The 19,369-nt window shown below is 36.1% G+C and overlaps 2 protein-coding genes across 2 annotated transcripts in view; one reads left to right on the top strand and one right to left on the bottom strand.

Moving 5' to 3' along the window:
* The window catches only part of PSMD1 (proteasome 26S subunit, non-ATPase 1), a 105,106-nt gene that overhangs the window by 30,540 nt on the left and 55,197 nt on the right, over positions 1–19,369 (top strand). The gene's annotated exons all lie outside the window — the stretch shown is intronic.
* HTR2B (5-hydroxytryptamine receptor 2B) lies at positions 3,096–19,213 on the bottom strand. Its single transcript, XM_082658815.1, is given in 4 exon segments — positions 3,096–5,544; positions 9,880–10,080; positions 18,850–19,168; positions 19,172–19,213. Coding segments are annotated over 4 exon segments (1,437 nt in total). The 5' UTR covers positions 19,199–19,213; the 3' UTR covers positions 3,096–4,654.

Raw genomic sequence — 19,369 nt, 5'->3', positions numbered from 1 at the left:
ATCGGAAAGGAAAATGAAGAAAGAGGCTAATAGAAGTATTAGTTTTTATATACTTGTTGAAATTAAGTTGCTATAATGGTGAACAAGGTGATGATCTGATATAGACCTTTCTTAAAATTAGATAGGGCTTCCCTGGTGGCACAGTGGTTGAGAGTCCGCCTGCCGATGCAGGGGACACGGGTTTGTGCCCCAGTCCGGGAAGATCCCACATGCCACGGAGCGGCTGGGCCCGTGAGCCATGGCCACTGAGCCTGCGCATCCGGAGCCTGTGCTCCACAACGGGAGAGGCTAAAACAGTGAGAGGCCCACATACCGCAAAAAAAAAAAAAAATTAGATAATCTTTGATATCCGTGATCATCTTTGCTATGACTTAAGCTTACAATATAACACTAAATATTTCTCAATTTATACATTAATTTACTTGCAGATATGGATGGATCTCACAAGATCAGAGGGAGATTCTTGGTGCAGATACTTTTTAGACCACAAAAAATGGTTTCTTGAATAGAAATATGTTGCATCATCATAGATCCTTAGCATTTGAAGGAACCCTAGCAATCAGATAGTTACCACCAAATGTGTAAATTATCTTTACAATATCTCCATTCACAATTTTGTATCAATTTGATACATATTCTCTGTGTGCTGTTTTCTGTTTCTGCCTCAGTGTCTGGATGCTGTAACTTCCTTTAGTTTTGTTTTTTTAATTCTTCCTTCTATCTGCATCTTTGTTTTCCCCTCGCATTCAATTAACAATAATAATGGGGCTTCCCTGGTGGCGCAGTGGTTGAGAGTCCGCCTGCCGATGCAGGGGACACAGGTTCGTGCCCCGGTCTGGGAAGATCCCACATGCCATGGAGTGGCTAGGCCGGTGAGCCATGGCCACTGAGCCTGCGCTTCCGGAGCCTGTGCTCTGCAGTGGGAGAGACTACAACAGTGAGAGGCCCGCGTACCGCAAGGAATAAATAAATAAATACGGAGTAGAGTGAAAAAAATTTTTTTCAAAATTATTCTTCTAAATAGGTACAATCTATTCCTTTTCTTTGAAGGTAGAACTATTAAAGAGAGTCCCTTTGTTGCCATAGCAGTGGTTAACTTCGAGATTTGCTTTTAAATATAGATTTCCTTAAAATGTTTTAGAATAGAAATATCAGTTATGTATCAAAATGCTAAAAATTTTGTGCTGTGTTGTACTTTTTCAGGAATAGTTTATATTGGAGTTGTATTTCTTTTTCTAGAACCTTCTGGAAATACTAGAATGATCTCATTAACTAGCTCTCAGCTAACTGTAAGCAAGGAATTTTTTTTCAGGAATTGAAGCTGAACAGCTTAAAGGTCTTATAGTTAATTCTGTGGGTGTGCATATGTTTAAGCACATACACAAATTTGAAGTCAGTATAGAGCATGTGGGAAGATACTCCTTCTAATCTAGATTGTCTAGGGATAGAGCTTTGCCAGTGAGATTGCCATCTCTAGTATTTAAATTTTCTGAAACAATTTTATATGCCATCAGATACCTAAGACACAGTTTGGAATACTGTTGGAGTGATATCTGAAAACTTAATCTCTGACTTGGCAAGAATGTAAATCTTAACATACGCCAAACACTTCATATTAGAGACTGGAACCAAAATAGATAAGAATGACTTTTTTTTTTTTTTTTAAGGAACGTAAATTATTTTGCCTCTTATTCGAGATAACCCATCCCTTTTTTTTTTTAACATCTTTATTGGAGTATAATTGCTTTACAGTGTTGTGTTAGTCTCTGCTGTATAACAAAGTGAATCAGCTATACATACACCTATATCCCCATATCTCCTCCCTCTTGTGTCTCCCTCCCACCCTCCCTATCCCACCCCTCTAGGTGGACACAAAGCACCGAGCTGATCTCCCTGTGCTATGTGGCTGCTTCCCACTAGCTCTCTGTTTTACATTTGGTAGTGTATTTATGTCCATGCCACTCTCTCACTTCATCCCAGCTTACCCTTCTCCCTTCCTGTGTCTTCAAGTCCATTCTCTATGTCTGCGTCTTTATTCCTGTCCTGCCCCTAGGTTCTTCAGAGCCATTTTTTTTTTAGATTCCATATATATGTATTAGCATATGGTATTTGTTTTTCTCTTTCTGACTTACTTCACTCTGTATGACAGTCTCTAGGTCCATCCACCTCACTACAAATAACTCAGTTTTGTTTCTTTTTATGGCTGAGTAATATTCCATTGTATATATGTACCACATCTTCTTTATCCATTCATCTGTCAGTGGACACTTAGGTTGCTTCTATGTCTTGGCTATTATAAATAGAGCTGCAATGAACATTGTGGTACATGACTCCTTTTGAATTACAGTTTTCTCAGGGTATATGCCCAGTAGTCGGATTGCTGGGCAGTATGGTAATTCTACTTTTAGTTTTTTAAGGAACCTTCATACTGTTCTCCATAGTGGCTATATCAACTTACATTCTCACCAACAGTGCAAGAGGGTTCCCTTTTCTCCACACCCTCTCCAGCATTTATTGTTTGTAGTTTTTTTTGATAATGGCCATTCTGACCAGTGTGAGGTGATAACCTCATTGTAGTTTTGATTTGTATTTCTCTAATGATTAGTGATGTTAAACATCCTTTCATGCGGAGATAACCCACCTTTAACACTGCTGAAAAAAGAGTTATCACAAAAATGCCTAAAGTTTTAGTGATTTAGGAGTTAAATTTGTAAGGTATACTCTTTCTGGCAGATGACATAGAGCCCATAAGATCTGTAATAGAACCATGTTCTAGGAAAGGATTCTGCAATTTGAATTTTATATACCTGGTTTTCTTATGCTGAGTGAGCTTCTCCATAGCCAGCATATTTCTTGTGATAATTTTCTTAAACTGTGTTGCCTGGAAGGGAGCAAGGATGGAGCAATAGGTTGAGGCATAAGAATGGGTCAGCCTGAAAAGGAAAGGCTAAGATATGGGCTGTCTTCACTGCAGATTCCCTCAGCCTAAATTTATTCACCATTTATGTGAGTAGCATAAAAATAAAATATCAAGGGCTTCCCGGGTGGCACAGTGGTTAAGAATCCGCCTGCCAATGCAGGGGACACGGGTTCGAGCCCTGGTCCAGAAAGATCCCACATGCCACGGAGCAACTAAGCCCATGCACCACAACTACTGAGCCTGCGCTCTGGAGCCCACAAGACACAACTACTGAGCCCATATGCCACAACTACTGAAGCCCACGTGCCTAGAGCCCGTGCTCCGCAACAAGAGAAGCCACTGCAGTGAGAAGCCTGCGGACCGCGATGAGGAGTAGCCCCCACTCGCCACAACTAGAGAGAACCCGCGCACAGCAATGAAGACCCAACGCCGCCAAAAATAAAATAATTAAAAAATTAAAATATCGGGGCTTCCCTGGTGGCACAGTGGTTGGGGGTCCGCCTGCCGATGCAGGGGACGCGGGTTCGTGCCCCGGTCCGGGGGGATCCCACATGCCGTGGAGCAGCTGTGCCCGTGGGCCGTGGCCGCTGGGCCTGCGCGTCCAGAGCCTGTGCTCTGCGGCGGGGGAGGCCACAACGGTGAGAGGCCCGCGTACCGCAAAAAAAAAAAAAAAAAAAAAAAAAATTAAAATATCAAAAGTAAATAGAATTGGCTTCCATTTACAGAGTACCCACATGAACTCATTCTCATAAGAACCCTATGAAACGTAGATGAGGAGACTGAGAAATTAAGTATTTTTTGTAAATTCAATCAGTTAGTAAACAGCATAGATTGGATTTATTCCAGATCTTGTAGTGCAAAGTAAAGTAACAAAAAGATGAATAAAAAATTTTGTACCAGAAGTTCAACCAAGTCTTTGGGGAAGCTTGGGCAGCCATGATCTCATTTATAAGATCATTAAAATTTAGGTTCCTGGATTAATAAGGTCCCATGCCTTATTGCATGCTCTTTGAGAAACATAATGAGGTTTAGGTACCCAAGACTGGTTTCATTTGCTTTCTCCTTCTCCTCCGGTAGACGCACCTCTGCTGAGTAGATGCTTGGTGTGAGCCATCTAACAAACAGCTCTAGTTCTAAGACCGTGTCACTTTGTGTGATATCCAGCTACTCTCCCTACCCCTTCCATCAAGACAGTTTCCTGATCAGTGCAAAATTGTGACTACATTTAACTAAGCCAGACTATGAATGGCAATCTCAGCTTACCTTCAGATGTGATCATTATTTTATGCACTTATTTTTAGTCCTCTGTTCAACCCTATCACTGTTGTTCTGTGTTATGCCTTATGTCTTTAACGCCTTGAAGACAAGGTTAATACTTGTTTTGTTTATTTCATTCTTAGCATAGCTTTGCATACAATTAGGAACTAAATAAATTCTTATGGTGACATTGTTTTTTTGTAAGCCAGAAGTTTATTGATTTATTTAATTTTATTTCATTTGACTATCTTAGCATTTAACTAGTGTGCTGGATTGTTTTTTAATTTGCAACTATACAAAAATGATTTTTTTCGTTAGAATAATTTTGCCCAAATAAAATTGGGTAATCTTAATACATAATTCTTAAAGAGATGATTTTTGATACATGATGTAATTTTTTATGTAATTCTTGGTATATTTATATCTTCTTTATCTTACTCATCATTGTATTAGTTACATAAAAACTGTGCCGTTACTCTATACATAACTGATTTGCTCTTCAGTTTTGTCACCTTCATTTTCGGTGAGAAGTGTATCTAGTAAAATGATTGATGAAAACTGAATGGTTGAACTTCGGAGCCTCATTGGACTCTGGTACATGGCAGGATTAATGCCATTTCGCATTCTATGTTTCATAAAATATTTAGAGTTCTCTGCCATTGGATTCTGGAAGTACACATTACCGGAGCATTTTCTGAGAGTTTTTACTGATTTTGTGGCCCAGTAATTGCAGGTGATGTACCGGCCAAATGCATCCCGAAATGTCTTGTTGAAGAGGGTGTAGACCAGAGGATTCACCCCTGAGGAAACATAGCCTATCCACACAAATATCTCCAGGAGCATTTTGAGAGTCGTCTGGTTGCAGGAATCACATAAAGCTAAAGTTATATTTGTAATAAAAAAGGGGCACCACATAAGCAAAAAGAGGAAAAACACAATCCCTAGAACCTTTGAGGCTCTCTGTTCATTGGAAATGGTATGCACTGACTTTTTTCCTACTGTGGACGTTCTTCGCATAAGTATGTTATCACTTGCATTAGGCAGGGTTTTGTCCTTGTGAGAACCATCCAGCATTGCCACTTTTTCTGGTGTTGAGCAAGGTGTTTCATCCCTTTGGAAAACTGTGGACACAGTCAACCACATTAGGCGTTGAGGTGGCTTGTTTTTGACCAAGTAAGCTTTCTTCTGTAAAGCATGGATAGTGAGAAAGTAGGTGACAATCATGATCGCCAGAGGTGTAAAGAAGGAAGCCAGTGAGCCAAAGAGCATGAAATTGCCAAAACGATCCTTTGTCAGCCCACAAGTGATGTTGTTTGGGTTACCCACATCAGTGTCTATACCTTTAATAGGGATTGGAATGGCAATGCCTAAGGAAGAAGAAACAAGATAAATTGAATTATTTTATGACCTTTGACTCTTAGATTAGGTCCTTTTAAAGTTTATCTTACTGACTTTACCTATTAGTGTATTGTAATTCCTGGTACCCACAATGCAGAATCTGTCAAGCAATAGATCAGTGGAAGATTTGACAAATAGAACCTAAGTAAGCAAACCTGCTGTTTTTAAAGAGATTGGTTAGTGGTTTCAGTTTTGTAATTAAAGCTTCCCTAAAACCATAGTGTATGCATGAAATAGTAGAGAATGTCTTCATTTATTCTCCATTTCTCATTATCTATTTTTGTTTGTTGATCTATCCCAAGTTAAGGAAAAGAATTCAGAAGAGAAGCTGCTTTTATCTTAATATCCAGTGTAGTTGAGCTAAAGAGACTTAAGAATACATTCATGCAATATCTTAATTCTGAGTAGATACCTATTTTATAATCTTTGAGGTTACACAGTTTCATTTAACAGACAGTTTTATCTTTTGATATTTGTGAATGTCTTTTAACCTTTTCTTTCTGACTTCTTAGGGAAAACTCAGGGTTTATTGTTTTTTTTTTCAAATGCTACTTAAAAATTTGAGAGCGAGTGGATCATGAAATTTACTTGCTTTTTAAAAAATATTTATTTATTTTTGGCTGTGTTGGGTCTTTGTTGCTGCATGCGGGCTTTCTCTAGTTGCAGTGAGCAGGGGCTACTCTTCATTGTGGTGCACGGGCTTCTCATTGCAGTGCATGGGCTCTAAGCACGCGAGCTTCAGTAGTTGTAACACTTGGGTCCAGTAGTTGTGGCTTGCGGGTTCTAGAGTGCAGGCTCAGTAGTTGTGGCGCACGGGCTTAGTTGCTCTGCGTCATGTGGGATCTTCCCGACCAGGGCTCGAACCCGTGTCCCCTGTATTGACAGGCGGATTCTTAACCACTGCGCCACCAGGGAAGCCATGAAATTTATTTTCAAGATTGAAGGTTCCTCTAATAAAAATGAAAGAAATGTACCTCATGCTAATTTTATTATACTTTAAATACCATGAAGTAGGTATTTAAATATGACCTTGTTTATTAGTGAAGTAGCTTATTAGCAAGATAGCACAAGGGTTAACCCTAATCCTTTCCCTTTGAAACAGCAGATACTTTAAAATAAGTCTGAATTAATTGATCTTTAGACAACTCTAGGAAGTATCATGAAAGAATTCACTTTTATGAATCTAAAAGTACTCCTATCACCTGCATAGCCTTTTTATGGTAGCAAAGAGACCTTGACAAGACTATATTGCTCAAACCCTTTCTAATGGAGGCCACTGCTTTTTCTGCTTTTCCTCAGGTATAACACCAGAAAGAGGATTCTGTATACTTTCTTTTCTACACTAGGGGTCAGCAAACTATAGCCCAAGGGCCAAATCTGGCCTGCCTTCTGTTTTTTAAATAAAACTTTATTGGAACACAGCCATACCCATTTGTTAATGTATTATATATGGCTGCTTTTGTTCTGCTGCAGAGTTGAGTAGTTCTGACAGAACCATATAACATCTGTAAGACCAAAATATTTACTGTCTTGCCCTTTATAGAAAAACTTGGCTGGCCCCACCTCTACCCTGTTACTTGCAGGTAATCATTACACTGTTCTTTCCCCACCCCAAAGCACTTCCCTTTTAAAGTATTTAAGCTACTTATACCACTCTATTCTCCATCTAGATCATCTACCAACCTCCAGGATATATGTCTGTCTTCCTTAATGGTTTTGGCCCCTTGCTATAGTTTTCTATCCACTGTTAACCTTGCTATCATCTTCCATGACTTCATCCCATTTATTACTCTTCTAACACCTAATTTTATATTTCTTGAACTCTTCAACTCCAGTGCACTCCTGAAGCCATCCATCCATAAGTCCACTTAAAACTACCCCATAGGGACTTCCCTAGTGGCGCAGTGGTTAAGCATCTGCCTGCTAGTTCGGGGGACATGGGTTCGAGCCCTGGTCCAGGAAGGTCCCACATGCCGTGAAGCAGCTAGGCCCGTGCACCACAACTACTGAGCCTGTGCTCTAGAGCCCACGAGCCATAACTACTGAGCCTGCATGCCACAACTACTGAAGCTTGTGTGCCTAGATGCTCCACAACAAGAAAAGCCACTGCATGAGAAGTCTGCACACCACAATGAAGAGCAGCCCCCACTCACTGCAACTAGAGAAAGCCCGTGCGCAGCAACAAAGACCCAACACAGCCAAAAATAAATAAATTAAAAAAAGAAAAAACTGGCCCATATCGAAAATCATGAATTCTGATATTTCCCTTTCTTGTCCTGCTGCTCTTCATTACTTCTCTTTACAGTTATCTTGACATCTAGTGCATCCTTCCTTCTCTTTTTTCACATTCCACTAACTCCCATCAAGGCTCAGGTTACCTTCCCAACCAGCTTGTTGGTCAATGACATTTAAGTTTTCACTAGTATTTTTTATACCTTACCCTCTTATTCTCCTTTCGCCTTACTGTTGTCAGATGTTACCTAGGATAACTGTAAATTCAGAAGAAGAAAGTGAGCTTTTTTTTTTAGCACTTTGTAGAATTTAAAAACTGAACTAACCTCATTATTTGCCTTTTCTTTTACAAAGTCACTAAATTGTCATTGGTTCTACAACAAAGTGTGATGAAATGAAAATGGCATTGATCTTGGCCTTTGTGCTAAAAAGCTGTTAAGTCTTTAAGCCAACTGTTTAAAACCTCTAGGTTTCTTTTCTCATCTGTAAAAGGAAAAAGTAGATTTGTAAGATCCTTCTAAGCTGTAATTTTGGGTTCATCTTTTTATTCTTTTCTTCCTGTATACATATCACTTAGTATTAGTCCATCTTCCTGAATGCAAAGATTCTTTTTCTTATTTATCTTTGTATTCTTAGTACCTAACATATCATAGGTACTCTATAAATTTGATCAATTTATAAATTCATGTCATCCAGCCTTGATTGAGGTACCAACAGGCTGTTTATTGGCTTGATTATATTTCAGTTTCAGTGTTTTAATTCTCTTAAGGAGCCATTTCTCCTATTTTCCCTCTACCTTTGCCCTATTGTCTCCCCCCCCACCCCCCCCCGCCTCCAGCCTACCCTAACACACACTGTTTCCCTTTCCTTCTCCCTTATCACACTGAGCTTACCAAAAAGGTATGGGTTGTTTGATATGAACTACTTTAGTTTTCCTTCTCTCCACTCTAAATTTTGGCAGTTGTCACCCATCCATGCCTTTTCCGTAGCTTCTTTTTTAGAGGCCTCTTCTATCAATCAGCCTCTGTCCCCAAAGCTAGCCTTTTCTCTCTACTTGCAGATACCTCCATTCTGAATAGAGTTTTCCTTGACCCTAATTTCCTCCCAAGCCAGACTAGTAACAGTCCTTAGTTTTACCTCCAAATTTTTCAAAAGAGGTTTGGCCTTGGTATCTTTATTCCGGGAATATAAAGGTCATTTTCAGTGTCTTGCTTTCTTGATTTTTCCCCCAGCGTTCTTTTTTCTGATTAGGGAGAGAAGTCACATCTTTTTCTTGCTTTCCTTTTAGCATTTTCAGGTCTCTCTTGATTTTTTTTCTTCTTTGAATTTTTCCTTACTAGGAGAATGTGAATCTGCTGGCAAACCGTTAATGATCATAGTAACCGTTGTGAATCTGTTTTTCTGATACTAACTTATTTAAAAGATTTGAGTTATCATTTATGCTGTACTTCATGCTAAGATACTCTAATATAGCAGCTATCTTTGAGTATTAAACATGGGCACAGGGGCATAAAAACAGTTTAGAAGAAATACAATTTCTCCCCAAAATTATTTCTGAACATCGTTTGTGTATCTCTTAAAACTTGTAATTAAACATGTTCAAAACACTTAGACAGTAATGCCTTTAGTCTGCGTACATACTGGTTTCCAAGGTGAATATATGAACTCTGATACCTGCATACAAAAAGTTTGGGTTCTTTTTGTTTTTGTTTTTTTTTTCCTCTTTTCCTATTTATCTTCTTAGGTGTGATTTAAGATGCATTTCATCTTTTTAAATTGTTGTTACTTTAATAAAATTTCAAGATTCTGCATGCTACCCAGACCTTAATGATCGGTTGACATATATGAAAACTGTTTTCAGATTTAGTCTTCCTGCATGTCAAAATCAAGCCTTGAACTTTTCTTCTTTTTCACACTTTTTGCTGATAGTGTGCTTTAGAGGCTGTACGCTGAATGTAATGTTGTGAGGAGCTTGTATTGGTGTAACAGTGTCTACCAGGCCTGGTAATCTCCTAGCCAAATGGAACCAAAGCCTATATACACCACCCCACACCCTGACATTCCCCACATACCTATTGAAATTAACCACACCACTGTAATCTTGATGAATGCTGTAGCTCGTGAGTTATATTGATTGGCCTGGATTGGCTTTTTGATGGCTATGTAACGATCCACTGAAATGGCACAGAGATGCATGATGGATGCAGTAGAAAAAAGAACGTCAAGAAATAACCAGGCAGGGCATAGAACGAGTGGGAGGGGCCACATAGCCTCTGAAAGAAAGAAAAACAAAACAAAAACATATTCTCCTCAAAATGGCAACCTTTAATCTACAGTTTCTTTTTTAAGTGATACATATTTTTTAACCTTTTTCTGTATTCATCTGAAATTTTACGACTTAAGCTCCAAGGTAATGTTTGACTTCAGATAATGGAGTCAGTAATATTAAATACATTCTGTAGATGGTACCCTTTAAATACATTTTCTGTTTTGTATAATAATTACAGCTCTTTTCCTAAATCAGTTTAGCATTTTTAGCATTATTTTGACCTTTGCTCTTTTGTGTATTCCTTTTGTGATCTGTTAAAAATGTATACAGTGTTGCAACTGGAACTTAACCTTACTATTCAGATAAAATTTATTTTTAAACTGCTATTGTATTTAAAAAAAAAAAAACATTTACCGAATAGAGGAAGCAATATAATGTGGCAAAAAGAATATTAGCATGGCAGTCTCAGTGAGGCCTGGGATTTTGGCTTACTTCTAGCATTAACTAGCAGTATGATCCTTGTTTATAGCAAACTCTAATTTGGTGAAATAATTAAGTGGAATGACTTGAGTTTTCCTTTTGACAGAAGTAGTTCTTAAATAAAGTTTGCAAAAGGAATGGCTTCAGATTATTCCAAAGAAAAATGGGTTGTTACCCTTCCAATATAGTCCATCCTTCACTCCAAGCAAGGAGATGTAATAAACAGTACAGACTTGGGTTTAAAATGAAAATCTCATTATTAAGCATAGTACTTTATTTAACAAATTTTTATTTAAAAAGCATTTATTCTATACCTCATACAGTCTGAAACACTTTAGAAATATTAACTTTTGATTATATAAACCCTTTTTATGGTTTAATTGTATGTCCACTGACATGTAAACTACTTTTCTTTTCCTGGTTTTTGCGAGTGTATCTGACTTTGACAGGTATAAAATGATTGAGATAATTGAAGAGGGAACCAAGATAACTATCTCAGGATTTCAGAGCACCAAGAGACCCTTTAATTGTAAACTGTTTAAATTCAGGAAGCCTGGGTGTGGAGAAAGGTTAGTATCCCAGATCAAAAAAGGACCATAATTTAGGGAAAGAGGTTTTAGATAGACTTGAATATGTCTTTTTCAAGACTCAAGTGGGATCTCAGTGAAAAATATTTGGATACTTCACAAAAAAAGGTAGATAGCAAAAAAAAAAAAAAAAAAATAGGTAGCAAAAAAAAAAGGTAGGTAGCAAGGCTGACAAACACACCATTTGGTGCCTTCTGTTTCCAAAGTTGGTATGTGGCATGCTTAATAGAAATATTAAAATATTTCTTTTTAAAACAAAATCAGTATGAATTTTTTATTGAAAAAAAGATAAATGATTCCTTGGTACTTGGTTCCATGCTCAGCAGATTCTTTCAAAAGGATTTAAAGCATTAGGTGGAAGGAGTAATTCATACTTTTAAGTAAATTACTGTAATCAGACTTTTCCTACTTCACTGAATTGGGGGTGGGGATAAGGGACAGAGATGATAAATTATAATCATTGAGCTGGAAGAGACCTTAGAGATTATATCATTGATTTTGTGGATGAGTAAATTGTGGTACAATTAAGTCTTTGAATATGAGAGGGAGCATTTATTTATCAAAATTTAAATGTTAATTGAAAGTGTTCTTTAGGGCCTTGCTACTCAAGGTGTGCTCTTCAGATCAGCAAGGATCAGCATCACCTAGGAACTAGTTAGAACTGCAGGCTCTTGGGCCTCATCCCTTAGGTACTGAATCATACTGCAGTTGAAGGAAATACCCAGGTGATCTGTATGCAGATTAGTGTTTGAGAAGCACTGCTTTCTTGAAAAGGTTGTGTATTGAGTTTGCTGGCGTAGGATAGGCACTCAGAATTCCTCACAGAAACAAACTTATGCAAGACCGCTCAAAATAAACAAAGAAATAAAGTATGGCAGAGAAACGTGTGTTTAGAATGAATCTAATCAATCAGACTTTCTCCCTCTTAGCCGTAGTGTTCAGTTTTCCTGTTAACTAGTGGAAAAGGACCTTGAACAAAGGCAGCAATGTACTCTTTGACCTGAGCTTAAGCAAACTTATGGTCTAGAGTGGAAAGAATCATCCATGACAGATAGTTTTGCAGTGGAAGCTACTTGAAGTGAGGCTTCATCTTCAACTATCCTGAAGTTCAGATTTAGAACTGAGTAGGAAGTAGAAAAATACTCAAGCCTAGAGCTACAACCAGAGATGTTAATCATAGTTAAGGATTTTAAAAGGCAGATAATTAATGTCTTATATCTTATATCTTCTTATAGGCTTCCTTTTTTTAAATGCATGATCTCCATCATCTTTCAAAGTGGGTTGCTAATAAATTTAAACTTGCCTATTTAGCTATTCTAATTATGGATTATATTTTTTTAAATTAAGGTCTGGAAAATTCTAGTCATAAATCTAGTAGCCGTGAGTAGGAAGCCACAATAGAATTCTCATATGAAAAGTACATGTCTTTGGAATTGAACTGCCTGACCCACATACTTCTAATTGTGAGCTAAGAGGGAAAGCTCTTTAGTGCTGGTTTTCACAAACCTGTGAAACCTTGTTAGCCTCCTTTTCCAACATAATGAATTTATTTTATAAACTTCAATTTTGGAACAGAAAGTGGATAGTGGATATTAAAATTAATGCAGATCATTAAAATTTTATTACTTGAGTGCTTTCTTAATTGATAATAGTAGAGATGTTGAAACGTGATAGAGAAATTTCTTTAAGAAAGAAAGAGACTGAGATTTAGAATTAAGAGTGATGGATCTTTTTGATTAACCTTTATGATTCCAAGTTTCATGAAATACTAGTGAATAGACTGTTTTTATGAAACTAATATAAAAGTAACAGATGACTGCATTAAATAGGTATCTTTTATACAAAGCTAAAATAATTGCCTAAAGTAGAAATCACATGATACAATAATTTATACAAGTTAAAAACAGTTCTAGACATTCTCAGTTTATGAAAGGATTTTTTCTAGTCCAGATATTTTCATTCTAAATAGTATTAATTTGATAGGCTCAAGGTCAGAAAAGTTTTTTACTATTCAGAGTAACTGAAAAAGGTTAACTTGGTATGGTGAGATAGGTTAGCTATTCAAAAACTTATATGTTATTTTTATTAGGAGTTTTAATTTGGTTTAAGGATTTATAATTTCATTTATTTGTTATAATGTATTATGTCTAACTTATTTCCATAAGAATGTAATGTATTATTTTAAATGGAACATAAAAAGAAAGAAAGAATCTAAGGGAAATAAGTTATCAGGTACTTAAACTAAATTAATTACTGCTGGGGCTCTAAATTAGACTTTTTTTTAATAAAAGCTAATACAGAAAGGGGAAGACATTTAAATTATATAGTATTTGTTGTCCCACAAAAAGAAAGCACACAAAATTTCTCTGAAAAACAAATCCCGGGCTTCCCTGGTGGCACAGTGGTTGAGAGTCCGCCTGCCGATGCAGGGGACACGGGTTTGTGCCCCGGTCCGGGAAGATCCCACGTGCCGCAGAGGGAAGACCCCACATGCCGCGGAGTGGCTGGGCCCCTGAGCCATGGCCGCTGAGCCTGCGCGTCCGGAGCCTGTGCTCCGCAACGGGAGAGGCCACAACAGTGAGAGGCCCGCGTACCGCAAAAAAAACAAAAACAAAAACAAATCCCACTTCCCACCTCGTTGCCCTATCCACTTCATTAAACTCAAAGAGGAATTTACTTCCAATAAGGTTTGAATAATGGCATTTCTTTGGGTGCCTAAAATAATTACAAATTGATAATTATAGGAGCAAAACAAGTCTTAGATGAGTCTTGGATCATGGACAGTTTGTTATTTATCTAAAAATATTAGTAGCACAAATATCTTGTTTAAAATGAAGACTTGTGTGCTGTACCATCATACATAAGGGGTGGTAGAACTGCCGTTCAGTTACATACGTTTCTATTTGTCTCCCAGGGAAGGTTCAGTAACTTCTTAGACCTATGTCTAATATCTTCCTCAGAAAAGATGTCTGGCAATCATTTCAAGGATTCATGCAAGTATTGGTTAAGACCCACATATTCTGTATCATTTAATATGAAATATAACCTTAAAAAAATATTGGGTTCTGCCTTGTCCCTGGAGAAAATTCTATGGCCCTCCTGTTCGATAGAGTTATTTGAGATATAAATGTTGTCTTTGCCAAATATTATAGTTTTGGTTGATATAATTTCTCATTTCATTTGAGAAAGCAGTGTAACAGAGGTTAAGAGTGTGAATTCTAGAATCAGTTCTCCTAGGTTCAAATTGTATCTCTGCCACTTACTTATTCTTATCTCCTCTCTTGTAAAATGGGGATGATAATAATAATACTGATTTTATAGAGTTGCTTTGAGGATTAAATGCAATAATACATGTAAAGTGTTTAGAACAATATCTGGCATAGAGAAAGCACTCAAAATGTTAGTTCTTATTACTATTATTGTTTGACAGAAACTAGCCAACTAGCCCAACCATTAAAACACTCCCACTTAGAAACAATGAGCCATATCATCAGTATAAAACCTGGTATGTTTGTCTTCCTGCCTGCTGTAGCAAGAGTGCGTGCATCCAATTAAACTTAAAACTGTACTTCAAAAAAAGGGCATGAGAACATGTTTAACTGTTCAACTTTTAATTAAATTTGTCATGAAAGTATGCCTTTTACTAAAGTTGAATTTTAACTATGTTATATATGTGGCAAAGAAGCATAAGTAACCTATGTGCATTGCCAGACATTGCCATGCCTTTTTGTTCGTTTTTTTGTTTTGGAAAGTAATTGACATTAATCTCTGAATCTGGCACATAAAAGATTTCCCTTTTAAGGATTTAAAGACTATTTTTAAAGCCATCCCAAGAGGACTATGTTCGTGGAGGTAAATAGTTCATGAATGTATTGGAGCAGGACAAATCCTAAATGGCTCTAATGTCCAAAAAGGACATAGTTTTCATAGTTTTTTTAATCTCAAATTCTTATGTTTCTATATTTATCTTCTGGAAAAGACAGACCTAGACCAATGCTTAAATTTTTATTACAAAGCTTCTGCTTTGTTTTTGTTATTCTTGTTTTTTCGTTACATTTGAGCATATGAGGTATCCTGGGGTTAGATGTCCAATATAGTGTTTTAAGCGTTTCGAGTGATTTAATACTTACAAAAATTTTTCCTTGGTTTTTTAAAATTTCCACTTTCCAAAAAGAAGTGCCTTTAATTGCTTTGCTCCCTCATTTAAGAATTAGGTAGAGCAGCATTTCACTGCATAAATGAATAACTGATTTGTTTTTCTTTTACTGCTATACATTTATCTCATCTCTGGTGAAACTCACATCCAAACTAAATCTTATATTTAAGTATATAAACCCTTTGCATGTTGTACTGGTACTTGCCAATTATTAGTGCCTAAAACGTGCTGGGACCTACTTGACAATTTCACAAGATATTGGCAATGGAAGATGTAGCATAACCATTTTACAGACAAGGTGATTGAACTCTGATATGTTGTTAAGTGACTTGCATAAGCCAATACAAGAGAACCAGGATTCAAAGCCTAGGGTATCTTGCTTCAAACCCCCATCTTTCAGCCATTTTATACACCCTCTTTCAACTGTACCACAGATACTGTTTCAACTTACAGATCATGAGACATGGATTAAAACTTGTTGTAAATAAGCCAGTAATGACCAATGAATGACCAAATGCTGTATTTACTCCCTTTACATTTTTAATCATTTATTTCATGAGAGAAGGCAAAGTTCGGAGACGTTCTTAAACTGTGAATAATCTTTCTTTTTTATATCGGCATATGATGTTCTGTTTTCCTTTGCGTCCTACTCAAGTATTTCTAACCTAGGCAACTTCAAGCCTTATGTTATAAGCTACTAATTTGTGATCATGATTTTTAAGAATTATAGACAAAACAGTAAAAAACTGGAAAGTAAAGGTTAAGTCCAATGCTCCCAAAGAGGAAGAAGTGACAGAAAAGTTGATGTAGCACAATTTGAAAGACCATGTTTTGCCTGCCAGTCATAATAATCTTGGAAGAAATTCAAATAATATATAATCAAATATTATACAAATTTTTGGTTCAATAAAATGTTTCTCAGTATAAAAGCCACTTTAAAATTTTCAGTGCTCTCTTTTTTAAAAACTACATTTTATTAGAATATAAAGTTTCAGTGTTACTGTCATTGAATTTCCGTGAGATAACTAAAATAACTTATGTCATTCATAGTGGTAATTAGTTTGTTTATGTTTACAGAGCCAGGGACACTTTTGTTTGTACAGACTTCAGAAGTTCTGAAGATTATCCCTATAATGAGAGAAAAATACACAAAATCTACTTCTGCATTTTAAGATTATAGAAATTCTTATAAATGCATTAATTTAGAAAGTCTTAGTATTTGTTAACACATGAAAGGCTATCAAAAACTCTTAGTGTTTGAAGTCAGGTCCCCATTTATAATATGTGCAGTTCCCAATTTATGAATGCATCCTTTTGAAGCTTTTTAGAGGGCAACATGCATTTTCTCATATATTTTCTCATAGAAATAGAATAATGTTTTCAATAATGAATTAATTCAGTAATATTTTGAATAGTGGTTAAGTTCCCAGGTTAGTTTATTTTTAAAAATCTACTAACCTTTCTATATAGCTTAATTACTGATAGTAGAAGTGTTTCAGTCTATGAAAGAGTTTATTTTGTAATTAAAAATTTACATTTGAAAGAAGGAAATTAGGTTAAAAATGTAATAATTATTTCAGACATAGGAAGACATTCTACATATTTTGTGTTAAAATATGTTGGATTTTCTGCTGACTCTTACAGCTAAGAATATCTTGGGCCCCAAATATTTAAATATAAACTTAGTTTTCAGCTGCTATGTACCTACTGTTTTCCTGTGGAATACATGGGATTATCACTGTTGTCTGCTTTTGTGTTTTGTTTGTCAGCTTATTTAATGCCATGAAACTTTGCCTTTTAAGATTCCTTAACTGTTTAGTTGTTGATTTAAGTATCTACCACAGTATTTTGCAAAGACTAATAGATGTTTGATGGACTCATGGATTTTAAAGTTAAAATTCACTTCAATCTCATTTATTCAACATAACGTCAATTAAATTTTGTGGTAGTATGAGACGAGCATTTTAATATTTTTTGTACGCCTAGCAAAGCACAATTTAAAGAGTGATTTGACACATTAAACTATTGTGTGCATGGAGATAAGAGTTTGAATCAATGCCTATACAGTCTTTACCATATATGCATAAATGTTCCTGCATAATCCTCATTTATTTCTTTTAAACTTTATTCAGAATTAAGATTGTTTAGGTTCTCCTTTAGAGTAAGATTTCTTAATTATTTTCCATGGTTATGTGTAGCACTAGATTATTCAAAAGGTTGCAAATTTGTAAAAGGGAGGGGTATAGACAGGCAATATTAATGATTAGAGAGTCTTCTAAAGCAGAAAACCTTATTCATTACTGCATGTCCTACCACAGAATTTAAAGCCTGGATAAGAGTTGATTTAGAATGGGAAGTTTTAGCCCGTCACCATCCGATTATATATGGGGGATCAAGTACTTACTTTTAGATATCTTTCTGTACTTACTTATAAAAATGTAACATTTAAACCTGAATACAATAGTTTGAATGGCAGTTTTTCTTCACCTTCTAATATATATTCTAGTTAATAAATTTTACTTCTATAACCTGAAATATTTTTATCTTCACCATATAAGCAATTCCAAGAAGCCCTATCTGCTACAAATAATCATTTTTTCTTAAGCAATTAATGAATGGAATATCAATTAATGTCAAGCATTAAATAAGTTAAATATTCTCTTAATGCTGATTCTTAAGAGCCCTCATAATTCATCATCAGAATTATTTGTGTGTACCCAAATTCTCTAACTAGAGATGATATGCATGAATAGGAAACTACTTATATCCTTTTAATATCGTTATCTTTTTTATCAATATTATAACTAAGATTTCAGTTCTAATTATATTTTAAATTATTGTAATAACTCAGGTTTTGATCCCTTATTTTAGTAACTTAGAGGTCTGATTCCTCTAACATATATCAAGGACATAAATGGTCAGAAATCATAAAAATTAAACAGATGGATCATCTCTTGAGATGCTCTGAGCCAGACCATTCCTTCAGCAACTAAACATAGTTTTTTGTTAACAAGACATATGTGTAAGACTTGTGTTTAAGTCTTACGTACACAAACTATAAAGAGATATAACAAGACTTTTTAGAACAATTCCAATTTAAATTGGGGTTTAGAGATTTATATCGGAATTCAGTGATTCAAAGACCTTATTATTAATAATTAACCCAGCACACTAACTGTCACAGCAGTGTCCTAGATATTGCTTTATCAAGAAAAAAAAAAAGTACTAGTAATGGGGTAAAGTATAGGTCTGTTCTTCACAATAATTTTTAGGTAATGTATGCAGAATATATGAATATTGCTAACTTGGATGACTTTTTAAATGATTTTGTTAGGTGGCTGAGGAGGGAATGGAATTGTTTCCAAGAAATTATTTTTTGCTCTTTAAAACTGATTATCAGCCATAGAAAATGATGAAAAATGAGGGACTGTTTACTCACTGTACCTTTAAATAGTGCAAGTCCATATTTAAAGATTAAATGAGTATCTGTTTCTCTAATAGTATACCATAGTTCGGTGGTTTGATGGCAGGAACAAAATGAAATACTTACCAAACATTATTGTCAAGAGGGCAATCGGCATCACAAATAATCCAACCAGCAAATCAGCCACTGCCAGGGACATTAGGAAATAATTGGTAGCATACTGTAACTTTTTCTCCAGTGCAACAGCCAGAATAACGAGGATGTTTCCACCAATTGTGGGTATTATCACCATGAGTATCAGAAGAGCTGCCCAGTGCAGCTTATTTCCCTGTTCCTCAACAATCTGTTTCATTTCGTCTGGTATCGATTCTGTCTGTAATCCAGACCAGTTAGAAGAGATTAAATGGTCAAATGAGCTCTGCAAAATGTGCTCAGGAATTGTGCGTCATTCGAATATTCTATAAGAGAGAGCCATTCATTGTTTCTCTTTAATTTTTTCCGATTCCAGACAGTGGTCAGCATGGTCAGTAGCTAAGCTGGTCATCTGCATTTTTAAGCCTTTGTACCCATGCCAAATACTCAAGGCCAAAGTTGACTCCTTCCTTAAAAAAAGAATTTCAAGTTCTATAAAATGAGAGCATACGTA

This window comes from Grampus griseus (genome assembly GCF_964374135.1).
Source record: "Grampus griseus genome assembly, chromosome: 7".
In the NCBI taxonomy this organism is placed as follows: Eukaryota; Metazoa; Chordata; class Mammalia; order Artiodactyla; family Delphinidae; genus Grampus; species Grampus griseus.
Note: the sequence above shows the minus strand (reverse complement) of the source record. Positions and strands in the feature narration are given on the sequence as shown.